At 37.2% G+C, this 17605-nt stretch overlaps 1 protein-coding gene across 3 annotated transcripts in view; it reads right to left on the bottom strand.

Annotated features, from left to right (window-relative positions):
* The window catches only part of agfg2 (ArfGAP with FG repeats 2), a 19043-nt gene extending 2180 nt beyond the window's left edge, over positions 1-16863 (bottom strand). Inside the window, exons 1-12 of one of the 3 annotated variants that reach the window (XM_039658921.2) lie at positions 16129-16863; positions 15931-15983; positions 15538-15631; positions 11114-11229; positions 10874-11021; positions 8214-8340; positions 7937-8041; positions 7122-7154; positions 2375-2563; positions 2195-2279; positions 2021-2067; positions 483-566 (exon numbers count right to left, since the gene is read on the bottom strand). In XM_039658921.2, coding sequence (XP_039514855.2) covers positions 483-566; positions 2021-2067; positions 2195-2279; positions 2375-2563; positions 7122-7154; positions 7937-8041; positions 8214-8340; positions 10874-11021; positions 11114-11229; positions 15538-15631; positions 15931-15983; positions 16129-16260 — 1213 coding nt within the window. In that variant the 5' untranslated portion in view covers positions 16261-16863. The remainder of the gene's footprint in view (positions 1-482; positions 567-2020; positions 2068-2194; positions 2280-2374; positions 2564-7121; positions 7155-7936; positions 8042-8213; positions 8341-10873; positions 11022-11113; positions 11230-15537; positions 15632-15930; positions 15984-16128) is intronic. The other 2 variants (XM_089130637.1, XM_039658920.2) reach the window with 2 other exon arrangements.
* Positions 16864-17605: the final 742 nt, after the last annotated feature.

The raw sequence follows: 17605 nt of genomic DNA, 5'->3' as shown, positions 1-17605 counted from the left end.
GTGACATCACAGTTGTTGTTGGCTTTGAGATCTCCCACGGGGGTTGACAGCATTTGTGCGAGTCAGAGTTTGGCTTGATTTACAGTAATAGTTTCGCACGGGAACACCAGCAATATGCAATTATCAAATTCATTGATTTATGGATTAAGTTCCTTTTAAGCCAAGTAAACTTTGTCAGATTTATAGCATTGTAACATTGTGTCCTTCACAAGACATAACTATGGGCTTGTGTCCCACAATCAGATCTTCCAGAGGGAAATGTCTATACATGTCACTGCAGATAGAAGGCTTGGTTAAACTTAGTGTAGTTGTAAGCAGTTCTTCACAGTCAGTTTCTGATTTATGACATTCACAGTCCATAAAGGCATGTTATTGATATATTTAAAGCTAAAAAAAAACCTTAGCTCATTTTTTTTTTTTTTTGCAGTCTTGCTGTTTTCCAAAAGCCAAAGCATGAAGTGGGCATAGCTCACATCTCTTACCTGAGACTGTGCTTTTGAAGGGGTTACTGGGAGACAGAACAGACTGGTTGCAACTGGCTGTAGAGTTGAAGGGGTTTGGGAAATCTGAATCAGAGAGGGAAAACGTGTGGTTATAAGTCATGAGTCACACACTGCAGAAGGTCTCTCATTAACGTGAACTCCGCTTTGGATCAAATCCCCGGTTTGACTTAATTATTGTGAATTCACAGATGTTTCCATCTCAGAGTCTTTATGAGGTCATGCTGTAAGATCGTCCACACACACACAAGCAGTGCTGGGACTGGGTAGTAAATGATTACATGTAATCTGGATTACGTAATGAGATTATTATGTTTTAAAATCAGACTAAAGTTAATTTTATTGATTGAAGTTATTCTCACAATGTCAATAAATTATTCATTATTCATATCATGTTTTAAAATTTCCTTTCTAATAAAGCCTACTGCTTATATACGCTCAGAAAGTCTTCTAGGTTTGTGGAATTGCACACACAGACCAGCCACTAGTCATGTGACTATCACTGAAAACTGAGGGAAAACATTCATTTTTAACAAGCGTTTTCTCAACATTGCAATCTTACATATCTGATTAACACATTAATAATTATTTTGTTTTTCATTTAGTGAGTCATTTAACTATGTATTATTGTCTGTGTGGATCTTTCGAACACATGCAAATTCACATCATTTCAGGATACAAACAGGATAGAAATAGCACACACATTTCAGTTCATATCAACAAAACTGCATCTCAATTCGATCATTTCATATTTACATGCAATTCAGGGATTCCTTCAAATATTTTGCCAGCTGAATCTATTTGACCAAATATACATAACCCCTGAGATTTTAAATCAATAAGTTAGGTTATTAATAAAACTGAGTCAATGATAATAATAACAATAAATAATACAATTAATATCACAGTTCTCTGATGTTGGTTAATGGGCAAATGACATGCAGGTAAACAAATACAATGTTTTATTTTAGTAAGTGTTTTAATTTAAAGAAATTTTACCATTTTTATGATTTCCTTAATAGCTTTTCATTAACCCACAAACCCCCTGCAGTCCCAGTGTAACACCCTGACCTAATATAATATTTAATGCACTCCATGTTGTTGATAACAAAGAATTGAAAACATTTTCTTTCTTTTTGTATTTTTATTTTAGATAAATATGGTATAGATTTATCCTATGCCAATCAAATGTGCTAAACGAGTTAATTAATTCATCTAAAAGTAGTCAGATTAAATTACGATCTAAATTATTTTGTCATGTGATTTAGAATCAGTAACTGACTACATTTTTAAGTAATATACCCAAGTTACTGTATAATGACAGCTGAGGTTCTGTTTAAACACATGGGATTATTCCGGATCAATATATATATATATATATTAAAAAATCTTGTTTACTCACAAATAACTGCTTTAAAACCCAAGTCAAAGCCAAAAGCCATTTCTACTGTAGTTCAAAATCAAAAGTTTTTGGCTGGGTTAACTAAATAAACTACAAAACACTGCTGTGAATTGCTCACTTGCAAACGTCTGAGATCCGGAGGTGGCCTCGGGAACGCCCGGGGAGCTGAAAAAGAGCAATTATAGCCATTGGCAAACATGTTCACATTAATGTGGGTTGGAAAATATTTTTATTTAGTTTGGACTGATGTGTGTAACTAATTGGAATATTTTGTTTTTTTATTATGTTTTACCTTGCAGGCGTGGAACTTGAGGACAGGCGGTTCCCAAAGAGGGTGCTATACTGAGGGGGTCCATCAGAGGGAGCTGTTGTAATGGCTACAAAAGTGTAAAAAGGGCTTGTCAAAGCTATATAACATGTAGATTTCAACCATGCATTATCAATTAGCTTAATAGACATACCCATAACCTACCTGTGACAGGTGTGTTGTCAGTGAGCACTTTATCAAGCTGTGATAAGACTGCATACTTATCCTGAGTGACAGGGGGCGGAGCAACAGAACTGAGTGTGTTGTGGGCGTGGCTCAGACCCCCAAAATCCAAACTCATAGATTTAGGGAAGGCTCTGAACGCAGCTCCACCCCCAGTTGACAGAGTGCGACCTAAACCAATCAGAGAGGCTGTCAGTGATTATGCTCTAATTTGCAATCGGTGTTGCTATTGATATCTAAAGATCATCATTTGGATTCATTGAAATAAAGCTAAGTACTATACTAAAACTAGGGCTGTCAAACGATTAATCGTGATTAATTGCATCCAAAATAAAAGTTTGTGTTTACATAATATATGTGGGTGCACTGTATATAATTATTATATATATATATATATATATATATAAATACACACCCATGCTTGTATATATTTAAGAAATATTTTCTTGTATATACTGTATATAGATTTATGTATAATTTATATTATATATAAATATACATTTTTTATTTATAAATATTTTTTTCTTAAATTTACATGCATGTGTGTGTATTTTTTTATATATATATAATAATAATATTTATAAAACAATTATACACAGTGCACCCACATATATTATGTAAACACAGACTTTTATTTTGGATGCGATTAATCGTTTGACAGCCCTGAAAACTGAAATAAAACTGAACTAAAACTGAAATAAATTTAGGCTAAATAGAAATATTAGCGTGTAGATAATGGCTAAAAATGTTAACTGCACTTAAAATGTAAACTGAAAATATAGAAATAAAAGCTAATTCAAAACATAAAATATAAAATACACTGCCCAGGCAACGACAAAAAATGCTGATTGGATTTAAATAGACAAATGTTTAAAGAGAAAGTTCACCCAACCATTTTAAACACACTCAGGTCTTGCGTAAACTCGTGCCAGAGGCCCACACGGAAAAAAACGAATAGTTGAATAAAGTCGTTATTTTATAATTTTATAATAATAATGCGTATTGAACATTATTAATCGTTAAATGATTACTAAACTTTTGGCTGCACTGGCCACCAGCTTTTTTACAAAACGCAATAGTATAGGAACACAAATATTCTCCTAAACTTATCCAAGTCTGGAGATGACTAAAATGCTCCTGTCGCAATATCCTTTATAAGTGTATTTTACAAATAATTCAACACATTCTTTCACATCAACAGGTTTTGCTGTGAGCGATTTTCTAAATATACCTTTAACACCTACTTTAAAGCCTGTGCCTTTTTTCATTATCAAAGAGCAGACTGTGTCTCCTTGACCTGGCAGAGCTGTGAGTGTGCTTTGAAGCATGTGCAGGACACATTCAGTATCGACCAGTGACTTTAACATGGCACTGCTGGTATTTAGAGGCTCCGTCTGAAGCGAGAAACATCTCAAAAGGTGATAATCTAGTAGTGGTGGGGGAAAAAATAATTCTATTCGGTATCGCGATATTTTGTGCACTTAATTATATCGAAACAGTTGCGCGATATTTCTGTGGGGTTTTCTCCATTGGTTTACTCGGTGTTTACTCTGAGAATTAACATTTGCGTATTACATCCACAAGGTGGCGCTTGTTGCGGTGCTTGGCTTCACCATGACAACCGTTTGAGCAACAAAACGAAAGTTTTGTTTTTTAATCAAAAAGCGATTAGTAAAGACCTTTACATTATTTATATGATTATTCTCAGTTTATGTCAGTCTATTGTATTTAAATAATTTTAAAGGAATACTTCAGGATTTAGCATTAAGCTTTGTATTAGTTGGAAACCTGTAGTATTTTTGAATTACCGTGCTTTCCACCCTCATATCCCCCTTAGGCGAGAGATTTAAGTAGTTTTTGTCTGGAAAAAATCCACAGATGACGCAAAAATCGTCTTTTTACGTCATCGGAGGATGTTTTGTCCAGAGACTAAAGACTACAGTCAGTAGTAGGGTCTGTCCCGCATGTTCTCACCCCGCCCGTAGAGCGCGATCTCACTCATAGAATGAACACAGAGTGTCAGACATCTTTGTTTGGAAGCTAAGCTAGCAGGAGAAAGCTGAGTAGTAGGGGTTACCATCCTCTTTTTCCCGGACATGTCCGGCCGTCGGTGTCCGGGATTCAGCTTTTGCTTTCTGCAGTCGCCATTCATTGTTTACATGCACAGCTTTTGTTTCAATCTAACTGAATTCATTCTGATTGGTGAATCTGAATGTAGTGTTTACATGAACGCTAAACAAGTGATCGATTGATGTGCGTTTGAACATTGCTAAGAAAATCCCCGCTCCTCCGTGAGAGATACGAGACCGGTGCGTCTCACAGGTGTCGCTCATCGGTAATTACGCCACCGGTCTCGCGCCGTTCTCCCGCGGCCCTCACTCGTCCCGCTCGCCACAGTAAACATAGTGAATGGCGACTGTAGAACGCAAAAGCCGAATCACAGACATTTTGGGCGATCTCGAAACTCATTTTCGGGCAGACTCATCACAGAGACTAAGACTTGTTATTTAACTACTGCGCTCTGTTACCGGTGGGCGTGGCCTCCTAGGCCAGTGAAGCAAGTGCATTCTGGGAGTTGTTGTCTTTCATCCGCATAAGCCAAAAATACATTTTCTGGCTTTTCTCAGTCTAGAAAGCTCCGAATTCAAAAATAATCTCACATTTCCACTACATAAATGACCCATTTTGAATACACATTCATCTTTCCAGAGGTGAAGTATCCCTTTAAGTTATGTGCTGGGAGCTCACCACTCATGTGAGAGGTCTCCTATAGACGAATCCGACGAGCGTTCTTGTGTAGGCTGCCATCTTGTGGCGACGCCATTACTGAGCTGTTACACCGGCATAGACATATGCACCGGAATGTAAACAAACCTCGGAGATAAGGTGATAACGCACCCTTGATGACAGCTACAGACAGGCAGACATGTTGGGTTGATGATGTTAGACATTGGCCTCCAGTCACAGATGAAGGTACAAACGATCTTACAGATTATTTATGAAAATAGCTTGGCAAGCAAGCTAGGCTAACGTTTGCTACCGAGGAAACTAAAAAAGATCTGTCCATTTGGCAACAATAAATAAATAAATGAAATCAAATAAACAATTTCATGTTTTTCATTTGTGTCCATTATTTATCTAATTTTTACATTGCAACAGGCATGGGTAAGGTAGGTTACAGCTAGAAAGTATACACAATATCGACCAACTACTGTTTTTAAACCAAGGAAAGAGGTCAATATAACAGCAGGAGAACAATTATGTCACATAACGTTACATTTAGCTCAGGAAAGCCATTTAATGACCATAGCATGTTAATTGAATAGAAAAAATAAAAAGAGAGGAGATTTTGCTGATCACTATATCACACATTTATTATATTTTTTTACTTATGTCATTAAATAATTGTTATTATATGCGAATGTCCGCGTCTTGTACTCGCCCAGGAAATCTGTGTAAACCGTACGGCTCCAGACGGGCAGTCGACCCGGGGTATTCACAGTGTTTTCTCTTCAAAATTGAAATTTTACTGCCACCATTGAAACAATTTATAACGGAAACTGTTTACCCACTCGACATTATACAAGGGCTAACGTTGTAACGTTAGTGACAGTCGTAAATCGCGGGCTGTTTATTCCAGTGGACGCAAGTTGCAACTAAAACAATAGGAGGCAATGGCGCAACGCTACCCAGCAACAGCTCAGTAATGGCGCCCACCTACTTCCGGTAGTTTCGCCGGATTCGTCTATTCAGAGAATAATGGCGTCCTGTCCTACTGTATAATAAGGTCCTGAATGTTCAAGTACAAAGTTTTTGCACTAACCTCTTAAGTTTTAGCACTTCAGTTAATGTGTAGAAGATAATGTTCACAGAATTAAATGTGACATTTGAAGTTTCTTCATTTTTTTGTAATACCTTTGAACAATATGGGGGACATGAATCGCAATATATCGCAGAATCGAATCAAAATACTTGCTGTATATCGCAATAAGTTAAGAATCGACACCCTATAATCTAGGTGTTGAGCTAATGGGGTGATGAGGTGGGTTTTTAAAATGTTTAGGTAACACTTTACAATAAGGTTCATTAGTTACCATTAGTTAATGTATTTACTAACATGCACTATCCATGAGCAATACATTTGTTACGGCATTTGTTCATCTTTGTTAATGTTAGTTCATGAAAATACAGCTGTTCATTGTTTGTTCATGTTAGTTCACGGTGCATTAACTAATGTTAACAAGATTTTAATCAAGTATTAGTAAGTGTTGAAAATAACATTAACAAAGATTAACAAATGCTGTATATGTGCTATTCATTATTAGTTCATATTAACTAATGCAGTTAACTAATGTTAACTAACGAACCTTATTGTAAAGTGTTACCAATGTTTAAATGTAGATGCACTGGCTAATATAATACTGTGGTCATGAACATACTGAATAGTGCTTATCTTGCATAAAATCTAGCTTGGTCATTTGATCTTGATCACTGCTTTATTGTTTACAGGATTATTCCGTGGGGGTTCAAGTCTGCATACTGTCAAGCTTTTCCTCTGGCACACTCACAGCCCTCACACATACACAATCATCATATCTGCATTTTCTTATTTCACTTTTTTCTTCTCCTGCCTGTCATGGCTGGCTCACTCAGCGATTCAGCCAGATGGTCTGAGGTACAACTGAAGTGTCTGCAGTGCACAATCACATATATCGTTTATGCGACTTACCTAAAGTAAAGCTGTTTTTGAAAGTGCTACTTGCTGTGAAATAAAAGAAAGAAGGGAAGAGAGATAAAATGTAAACTGTTATGGCTTAATAGTGAATAATTTTTTAAAAAAATGCAGAAAGGATCCAACATTTTGTGGATCCGAATTAAAATGCTTCTGTTTTCCATTTAAAAAAAACATTTTAATGCTAATTTTATAGTGCTGGGCAACGATTAATCTTGATTAATCACATCCAAAATAAAAGTTTGTGTTTACATAATATATAATATATGTGTCTGTGTGTACTGTGTATAATTATTTTGAATATATAAATACACACATATGTTTTTATAGATTTTAGAAATATTTGCATGTATATATTTATCATAATTTATATGATGTATAAATTATTTTTTTCTTAAATATATACATACACGTGTGTGTATTTATGTACAAAATAATTACACACAGTGCACATACACATATATTATATATTATGTAAACACAAACTTTTATTTTGGATGTGATTAAACACTTTTTATCATTTAATCATTTCACTACCATTTTATTATTAATTTAAGCAATTTTTTTTTATTTTTAACAAAACAAAAAAAGTTACATAATACACCTTTAAATATACTACTATTAAAAGTACATCCTATCAAATTTACAAACCCAAACCTTTATAAATAATAAAAAAAAAAAAAAACTTTATTTCCATAATTAAATAAAAAGAAACCCCAGATTTTCAACATGGACTTTTGGACCCCACTTTATACTTCATAGAAATGTATTTTATGTGGCGGGCACAAATGTGTGTGTGTGTCTTTGTGTACCTGAAGGACGTGGAAGGGCTGGAAACGAGGAGGGATGATTCTGGGGTCCAATTCCCGAAGAAATTATTCCTGGCCTCTGTCTCTCCACACCACTTAACAATGTGTCTTAGACAGAAAGAGAGAAACAGAAGAGGACGAGGGAAAAGTAAAGCATTTAAAGAATAAATCACAGTCTAACGATGACTCACGGTACAGTACATCTGTGTTAGTAATCAGGAGAGACCAGACAGAAGGAGGGGATAGGAAAGGAAGAAGAAAAACAGACTGAAGGCTGTACCTTTAATGGGATGATCTCTGAAGCCCTGTGAGCGAGTCGGCCTGGCAGTGAACACTTCAGTACGGCTATCAGCCGGAGAGACAGCAGGAGCTCTGTCCCATATTGACAACTGGGACTGGGACTGGGACTGTGGGAATACACACACACACACACGCATTAAAAATCAGATCACCACCCTCAATTTGACATATTTTTGGGGTGGTTTTCAGATCAGAAATGAAAGCATGTTACACAGCCTGAACCAAAACCCTCTTTTAAACAGTCCTGCTACAGCAGTTCATCAGGACTGAGCTCATAACAGTGAAATTACAGCTTTAATACTTCTTCACTGATACTAAGCCAATTTTTATGTTTATGTTTTTAATTTCTGATTGGTTGAGCCGCGTTCGAAGCCGTTGTAAATCACACACGTGACCGCATTACATTAGTATTACTGCGCAACTGCCGATTGTGATGCTTTGTTGTTGCATGTGTTGCTTGGCAACCCCTTGCTTCGCGGAGGAATAAATGTGTTATAATGTTATTTATAAAACGGTTATAATGTTATTTAAAAACGGTTAGTTCATATCCATGATTCTGATTGGTCAATAGCTGTGCTTTATTCACGATAAAACACACGGCTATGACCGCTTCACCCAACGGTTTTATTCATCACAGAGTTCCTATTGTTTTTATTTGAGCTTTCATGCTTATTACACACTGGAACGTTTTTGCTGGTCACGGTCGGGGACTATTTTTTTCTAGCGGAAGGAAGGCTTTTAGTGATTTTACTTCATGAAAGTTGCACTAATACATATTTTTTGTTTACTTTAATATTTTTATTGTGTGGTAACCATTTTATAAAAGCAATAAGGTAATGCTGTATCAAGAATAAGTAACGACTGTAGGGGTCGCGTCGAGCCTAACAACACCCTTCAGCCATTACTTATTCACATTACAGCACAGCCTCTCGTACCGTATTGCTTACATATTTTGTTGTTGGTGTTTATTTTATGAATATTTTTATCGATTAACCGCTGTGTCGTGCCTAACAGCGCCCCTTAGCTGTTCTTAAACACAGCTTAACAGGCTTATTGCTTTAAAGGGTTAGTTCACCCAAAAATGAAAATTAAGTCATTAATTACTCACCCCCATGCTGTACCAACCCCGTAAGACCTTCGTTCATCTTCGGAACACAAATAAAGATATTTTTGATTGAATCTGAGGGCTGTATCACTCTTCCATAGACAGCCTGAGGGACTGCCTCTTGACGGCCCAGAAAGTCATTAAAAGAAAAGGTTTAAATATTCCATGTGCCTACAGTGGCTCAACTATAACTTTATCAAGCGACGAGACTACTTTTTGTGCGAAAAAAAAAACGTAAATAACGACTTTATTCGACTTTCCATTACTTCCTTATGGGCGCATGCGCGAGAACTGAGACGAGACCGTTCTTCTTCGACTACTTTTTGTTACCGGCTGCTCACCGCTTAGGAGTTTTACCGCCCCCTACCGTATAAGATGACGTACTGATATAGCCGGAGGCGCAAAACGTTCTGTTTACAAGCAGTACGTCATCTTATACGGTAGGGGGCGGTAAAACTCCTAAGCGGTGAGCAGCCGGTAACAAAAAGTAGTCGAAGAAGAACGGTCTCGTCTCAGTTCTCGCGCATGCGCCCATAAGGAAGTAATGGAAAGTCGAATAAAGTCGTTATTTACGTTTTTTTTTCGCACAAAAAGTAGTCTCGTCGCTTGATAAAGTTATAGTTGAGCCGCTGTAGGCACATGGAATATTTAAACCTTTTCTTTTAATGACTTTCTGGGCCGTCAAGAGGCAGTCCCTCAGGCTGTCTATGGAAGAGTGATCCAGCTCTCAGATTCAATCAAAAATATCTTCATTTGTGTTCCGAAGATGAACGAAGGTCTTACGGGGTTGGTACAGCATGGGGGTGAGTAATTAATGACTTAATTTTCATTTTTGGGTGAACTAACCCTTTAATATACTCGATTTTCCTTCTAAAACACTTGATGTATTTACTCTTACATTTATTTTAATAATACTACTACTAATTGTGTTAATTTAAGGGAAATTATACTTTATAAATTACAGCTTCACTGACACCAAGCCTATTATACTCTATTTTCCTCCTAAAATCCATTGTCATTTTCATTTGTAATAATAATAATAAGAATAATAATAAATAAAATAGATAAAGGATAAATAAAATAGATAAATAAATAAATAATAATAATAAGAAGAAGAAATTACATTAAGGGATTCATTTTATTATTACTATTATCAGTCAAATAATAATAATTATTAATATTTAGAAATTACATCAAGGGATTATTAAAAATAATAATATTAATTTATTAAGAAATTACATCAAGAGATACTTTTTATTATTATTACTACTAGAAGTCTACTAAAAATAATAATAATTATTATTATGTGACTGATACATAAAAAATGTTTATTGATATTACTATTATTATAATTATGTGACTGATAAATCAAATTATTTTTATTATTATTATTTTTATAACTAGAACAAAAACGTAGATGGGAATGATAATAACACTAATAAAACCAATATACAAAATAAATAAACATTCACATTTTTTTCTTGTTTCCCTATCTCTTTTTTCTTTGTCTCTTCAAATCTCTTTTTGTTCCTCACCAGTGTCCGAGTGGGCCGGGACGTGGGGTTCAGAGGATGCCCCGGCGGGGGCTGGTTCTGAGCGGGTCCGTGTGGAGCAGGAACAGCCTGAACCCCCGGGCCCCATGGGGACTCCACATCCCGGCGCATCTTGCTTTTAGAGAAATGCCTGGAAAGACACACACTTGCTTAACCTTTCATCTACACACAATCCATTGAGAATGGTTCACGTCTTAATCATTCTGTGTGATCCACACTCACCATTTCTTCCTCTCATATTTGTCCTGCAAGAACTCTTTCAGCTTCTGTGTGTCGCGTGCATCAAAACAGCCGTCTGTTTTGGGGTCAAAAGTGCAGAGCCAGGTCCTCCGTCCAACCTAACAACCCCATAAACCAAGAACAGAGTTAATCACCTTTTTAACCCTCATTAACTGTTGCAAGCTAATCTTCATAATGCATAGAGGACTCTCTCAAAGGACACGTTATGTAAGGACTTTAATGTAACATTGAGAAAGCATTTTGAGTCTTTGCACTTCACTTAAAAGCTTCATTATTACTGAACATTAATAGTTAATGTAAGCATGTGTACATTAACAACAGATACTGTTTGTTGCATTACAAGCATGTACGTACATGATGTGTCTGAGCTATTTCAACAAATTACACTGTCTGTGACTCATGAAACATATTTTAGCATCGAATGAGCTTAGGTGCAAATTAGCAGGCTGTCGTTTTCAAAATTAGCGTGTCGTTTTCATTTGTCATTCACTTTAATGTCAATCACTAGCATTGATATTAGCTATGCCAGTCTGCTCCTTCTCATACTCAACACACTTTACTGACAGAGGAGAGGAGGAATGAGTCAGAAGAATTGTTTGCCAGTGTTACACAAGCATGGCGCCCACCCTCAGAGCATTCATTTGGCTTCAACTGCAATGAGCAAGAATCCTTTAGTGCCAATTGTGGGTGTGAAGGTGAGTATGTGTGTGTGTGTTGGCTAGGGAGTGAAAGAGCAGCGTCTGTACTTGAACCCCATTCAGATTTGCTCACCAGAAAGGCAACACACTCATGGGAAAAACCGCAGTATATTACCAAAAACATTATTAAAACTATATATTATGTTTTATTATGCCCACACACCAGCTCAAGCTGACATTTTCTCAAAGCACTACTACCAAGTCAAACTGCTTTTGTATTTTATATGATGGAAGCCATCAAATGCTTTTAGTCTATCATTTCCACAGATACAATAGTTTTTTGACAGACATACACACAAGAAATACAGGCAAGAATAAACCGCAAAAGTGTAGCCTATACATTACACACGTGGTGTTTTCTATTAATAGAATTCACGTTATGTTGCACATAAGGTTGTTCATAGGTAAAATGGGATATAATATATTTCTTTATGTTCAAGGTTTGCTGCTGGTTTTATTCTATTTTTGCTATCACTGTTATTCAATTTCAAGAATTAAGCCGTTTCTGAAGGCAAAAGGTGTACCCAATAAACTGGCCATTTAATTTGATCCTTCTTCAATTTTGAACCAAAACTGTTTGTGCTCCTTCTGACCTTTTTTCCTTTAAGACTCCTATGCACGCCCTCTTCGCATGGGTCGCAGGACTGTGTTACGTTTACTTTGAGCTTTGGTTTTTCGGGTTTATTTCAGGGGTCAGGAATTTTTACCATTATGATGGCAAAAAGCATGTTTCCCCATTGATGTCCATTCAAAGAAACCCTTTATTATTATGAACAGGGCTTGGAGGGTTGAATTTTGAAATATCTGAAATAATAGACTAAAATATCGTTGTCAAAAAATTAGGGCTGTCAAACGATTAATCGCATCCAAAATAAAAGTTTGTGTTTACATAATGTATATGGGTGCCCTATGTATAATAAATTTATATATATATATATATATATATATATATATACACACACGCATGCATGTATAATTAAGAAAAAAAATTTATTTATATATAAAATATTTATATATAATATAAATTACATATATACATCTATATACAGTACATACATGAAAATATTTCTTAAATATATACAAGCATGTGTGTGTATTTATATATACATATATTATGTAAACACAAACTTTTATTTTGGATGCGATTAATCACGATTAATCGTTTGACTGCCCTACAAAAAATATTGTTTTTATGATTCAAATCGATACTCAAAAATCTGAACGCTTATTTTCCACAGAATAGATACACTATACCAGCTGAGCTTTCTCACTCTCTCATCTCTCCGTCAGCGAGTTACACACAAACCCACCTCTCCTCACACACTCGTTTCATTTGCTCTGGATGAATATTGTTGGTGTTACAGGGCTTGAATTTCTAAGTGTGTGTGCATAACCCCGCCCCTCGGCACTAAATTAAGGTTCTTTTTCGCTGCTTATTGCACTTAAACAGTCAAATACACACTAAACAATGTCAAAATGCCACTCTTGGTGAGTTTTCACATAAACACAGTCAGAAATGTTGATGAAATGAAAACGCATGTGTAACAGTATAATGGATCTGTGCATCAGGTCTTAAAGTGACAGCAACCCAATATAACTGCTGCTAAATTATGAGATAATATTAAAAATATATATATGGCAGTTTTTCCCCATAGTATCGATCGATATCAAAATTGTGGCCAGTGAAAATGCCGAGTGGCTAATAACATTGGAAATCCACTAGCTACAGTGGCTGGTGAGCAAAGAGGTCAGTGTCAAGCCCTGCTGATGAAATATATTTTTTCCAAGGAAGTCTGTAATTTGCAGATTATATAAATAATGCATTATATAATTCTATTAACATGCAACATTTTAATCAGGCATCAAATATATTTGATATTTGACAGCAACACTACATAGTGCAACATAGTGTCGGTCCAGATCCGGCCCCCATCCAGTAGGTAGGTACACACTGATTTCACACGGCCCAGATGTGGGCCGGATCTGGGCCGACACTATGTTGCTGTCAGTACCCTTTATTCGCCTTTGGGTCCAAGAGGGGTATAATTTTGCACAAGAAGAAAATTCTATTTCAACCTAAGAGCCATAAAAGCAAGTGGTTTCACAGCATCTCTTCACTAGTAGACAGGCATGTACTGGCCATCGGGACTACCGGGACATTCCCGGTGGGCCGCGGTCTGGTTGGGCCGGCGGCCCGGCGCGTTATGTATTTTGTTTTTAAATCATTATTAATTGTAAATATAGCCTATTCTATCGTAAGTATATTGTTATATTGTCCAATTCCGGGCATGTGTCTCTCTCATAAAGCCGCATGAAGCTGACGCGAGCTGCGAGACTAACAGGTCTGATGGCCAATCGGAATCAAGTTCAAATCTAGACTTGAAAAGCGGCCGCTTTACAACAACTGCAGTGATGCGATGTGATGATGTGCAACGAAATTCATGTCAAAAGAGTAACATCTCTAAACGTAAAGGGGGACCGAGAAGTCGAGAGAAAAAAAACGACAAGACAACGACAATAACGTGAGGCAGATGCCACCAAATGTGTTAAAATAAATGAATTATTTGCTGGACTTTAGTGAAGATGTCAGCAGGGCGCGCCTGACTGCTGAGGTGAGACATTTAGAATGATAGGCTACACGTAGCCTTCTGCATTGTTTTGTTTCATGTTACGATATTCCAGCTGTAATAGGCCTCCACTCACTGATCGATATAAATGACATTTAAAATTCTCAGCTCTCTGGTTCTGTCCATTTTATTACGAAATTCCGACAATACCGTTTTGCCGCTAGAAAATAACGTGACAGGTCGCTTTAGCGCCTCAGTTCAAGTAAACCGATCATCTGTTACTTTTTATTTAAAGATAAGATACAATAGCCTACAACTTATCAAACGGTATATGCCTCATAAATAATATCAATCAGTGCTTTTCAACAACGGAAAGAGATTGATAAAACAGCAGGAGAACAATTATGTCACAGAACGTTACAGTTACCTCAGGAAAGCCATTTAATGACAATAGCACATAGTTGACTTGAAAAATAGCTATAGAAAGGAGTATTTTGCATACTTGCATACCTTTCAAATAGCTATAGAAAGGAGTATTTTGCATATAAATATGCACATATATTTTTTTTCAATTTGTATCCCTGAAAGTGCCTGGCAGAAGCCTTATGTGTCATAGGCTAAATGTGAACAAAAGACAAAGATAAATAACTCACTGCTCTTGACTAATAGCTTTAACAATGATTTATATATATATATATATATATACTATATACACTATATAAATGATATAGTATAAATGAAATATAGGTATACTATATAAACTATATTTCATGAGGTGAAACATCACTGCCAGGACCTACAAGGTCCTGGCAGTGATGTTGCACCTCATGAAATATAGTTTATATAGTATATAGCCTAAGAATATTCTATTAGAATAATAAGCGGCACATAAATTAAGACCAGTTATTTACAATAAAGCCTTATAAAATCATTTCCATTTTATTTGTTTATTATTTTAATATTTTTTTCTTGGTTCTGATAGTAAATAAAATCTAATCAGTAATTTTACATGCAGATTAATGCACGTATAGATGTGTGTGTGTTTGTGTGTGTGTGTGTGTGTGAGTGGGCTGGTCTGGATGAAGTATCCAGGGCTGATTTTTTGTCCCAGTCCAGCCCTGCTAGTAGACCTTCCACTCACCTCGTTGCCGTGGTTTTGCAAAAACTCCACTTCCTGTTGGGAGAAGGTTGTCATGGAAATAGACTTAACTCTATGGGGTGGGTTGAGCCCTCTCCTGAAACAGAAACAAACCCCAAGCAATGAAACGTTCAACGGGTTCGCGTTCATTTTTAATCGAAATTGGAGAAACGTGTGAGATAAATGGTGTGACAGCAGGGCTGTGATGACGATAGGAAGCTGCACAAAACCTCTTGCAGCAATAAATTACAAAACAGTGAAGGAAGAGGGCTGCGCATTTTTCATCAGCGCTGGTGAGGAAACTGTTTCGTAAGTGAAGTGAAGTGCAAACTGAAGGAGAAAATACACCATTCCTTTGCTGACATGCAAATAAACACTCTTATATTAATGTCAAACCTGAAATCATGACGAAATGAAACGTAACACGAGCGAGACTGTCTGGGACACGCCTGAAAACGACAAAGTAGTAGTGAATACCGAATATCTCGAATGTAAACACAACCAGACTCGCGCTGCATTGTAGCTACAGAGTTTGGTGAATGCTACTAATGAAATTCTTGACATTATCGCATGCAGTTGCACGTTTCCACTCACAGCATTCCAGAGCATGACGTGCATACGAAGCAGCCCACGGTGATGTCGATGTAAGTCACCCCGGGTTGGTTGCACTCGAAGCAGTGTTTGTTGACTCCCGCCTGGGCGAGCTCGCGAACCTTGCGCGCGCATATCTCCTGGTTGTCCCGGTGCTTTCTGTTCGACATGCTTCTTCTGGAGCCCTGTAGTCGCACGCACACACAAACACACCCCCTGGCCCTCAAGATGGTAATGGGGGAGCCGTTTTCTTTTCACTGTTGCCCACCGTTGCGCTTTAATCCCCCCGCCGCCGCCGTAGTGCTTCTCACGCGCGCATACTGAACGCTTCTCACGCGCTGATGAATTGCGTTAACATGAACAGGGTCTTTACATGCGTAGTCACGACTGGCCGTTAGTTTTACAACCGCCCTGTTTATTTCATTCCTGCGGTGTTCTCATCTGGGCGCGGAGAAAATCCGATTCTTGTCATTGCTTTCCTTCGCTCTGCTGATTATCTCCCGTTCGCACCGCAGTCTCTGCTGTTGCGCACCCGTATTTCCTTCCAGGGATTCTGGGGAGACTGCGAACAGAAACCTAGGGGAGGAGGAGGAGGACGTGGAGGCAACTTTGAGTACTACATGCCCCTGGATTGGAAAGCGAATAACGCGCGCGGGATAAGTAGGGACTAATCTGCTTAACAATATTTTGTTTGTGTGATGGCCGTGTGGTCATTATATTGTGCTTATTTATTTCCAGTGTTACCCAGCAACGTGAGATTTTTATCTTGGACGCGAGTAGTTTTTTTTTTTAATCACGCCCCTTTATGACGTTTGAGATACAATTCGCTGTCCGTGTGTTTATTTAAAAAAAATAGTAAAATGGACTGCATTTATATGACCCAAAGCGCTTTACATATTGGTTCACATTCACTCACTCATTCATACACCGACGTACGAAGGAGTGTATGAATTATTAACTGTTTGCATAAAGCACACAGTTTTCCTCATGGACTTAAACGAATAGCACGCTTGACGAGTTGCAATTGAGTGCGTCCTCCGTCCTGTTGACACATTCTTGAGTCAAATCACATTAACGGAGACATCTCAGCAGTTACACTGATGTAATGTTGGCCTGGTTCCTGGTCTTGCAGTATGAAAACCATGGTGCAAACACACGATGCGTGTCATGAAGTGGCAACTAGCAACCAGCAGAGGTCACAGCTCCGCCAAACATCCAATGTTCAATCCAGCTTCAATAAAGGGTTAGTTGGAGTAGTTCACTTTAAAAAAAAAAAAAAACTTTTGCTGATAATTTACTCACCCCCATGTCATCCAAGATATCCATGTCATTCTTTCGTCAGTCGAAAAGAAATTAAGGTTTTTGATGAAAATATTCTAGGATTTTTCTCCATATAATGGACTTTACTGGGTACCAAATGGTTCAAGGTCCAAAAGACACTTTCAGTACAAACTATTCAAAGGGCTTTAAACGACACCAG

The sequence above is a fragment of the Pimephales promelas genome, chromosome 1, assembly GCF_988280905.1.
Source record: "Pimephales promelas chromosome 1, fPimPro1.hap1.1, whole genome shotgun sequence".
In the NCBI taxonomy this organism is placed as follows: Eukaryota; Metazoa; Chordata; class Actinopteri; order Cypriniformes; family Leuciscidae; genus Pimephales; species Pimephales promelas.
The sequence above is the reverse complement of the archived record's forward strand: the minus strand, read 5'-3'. Positions and strand labels throughout refer to the sequence as shown.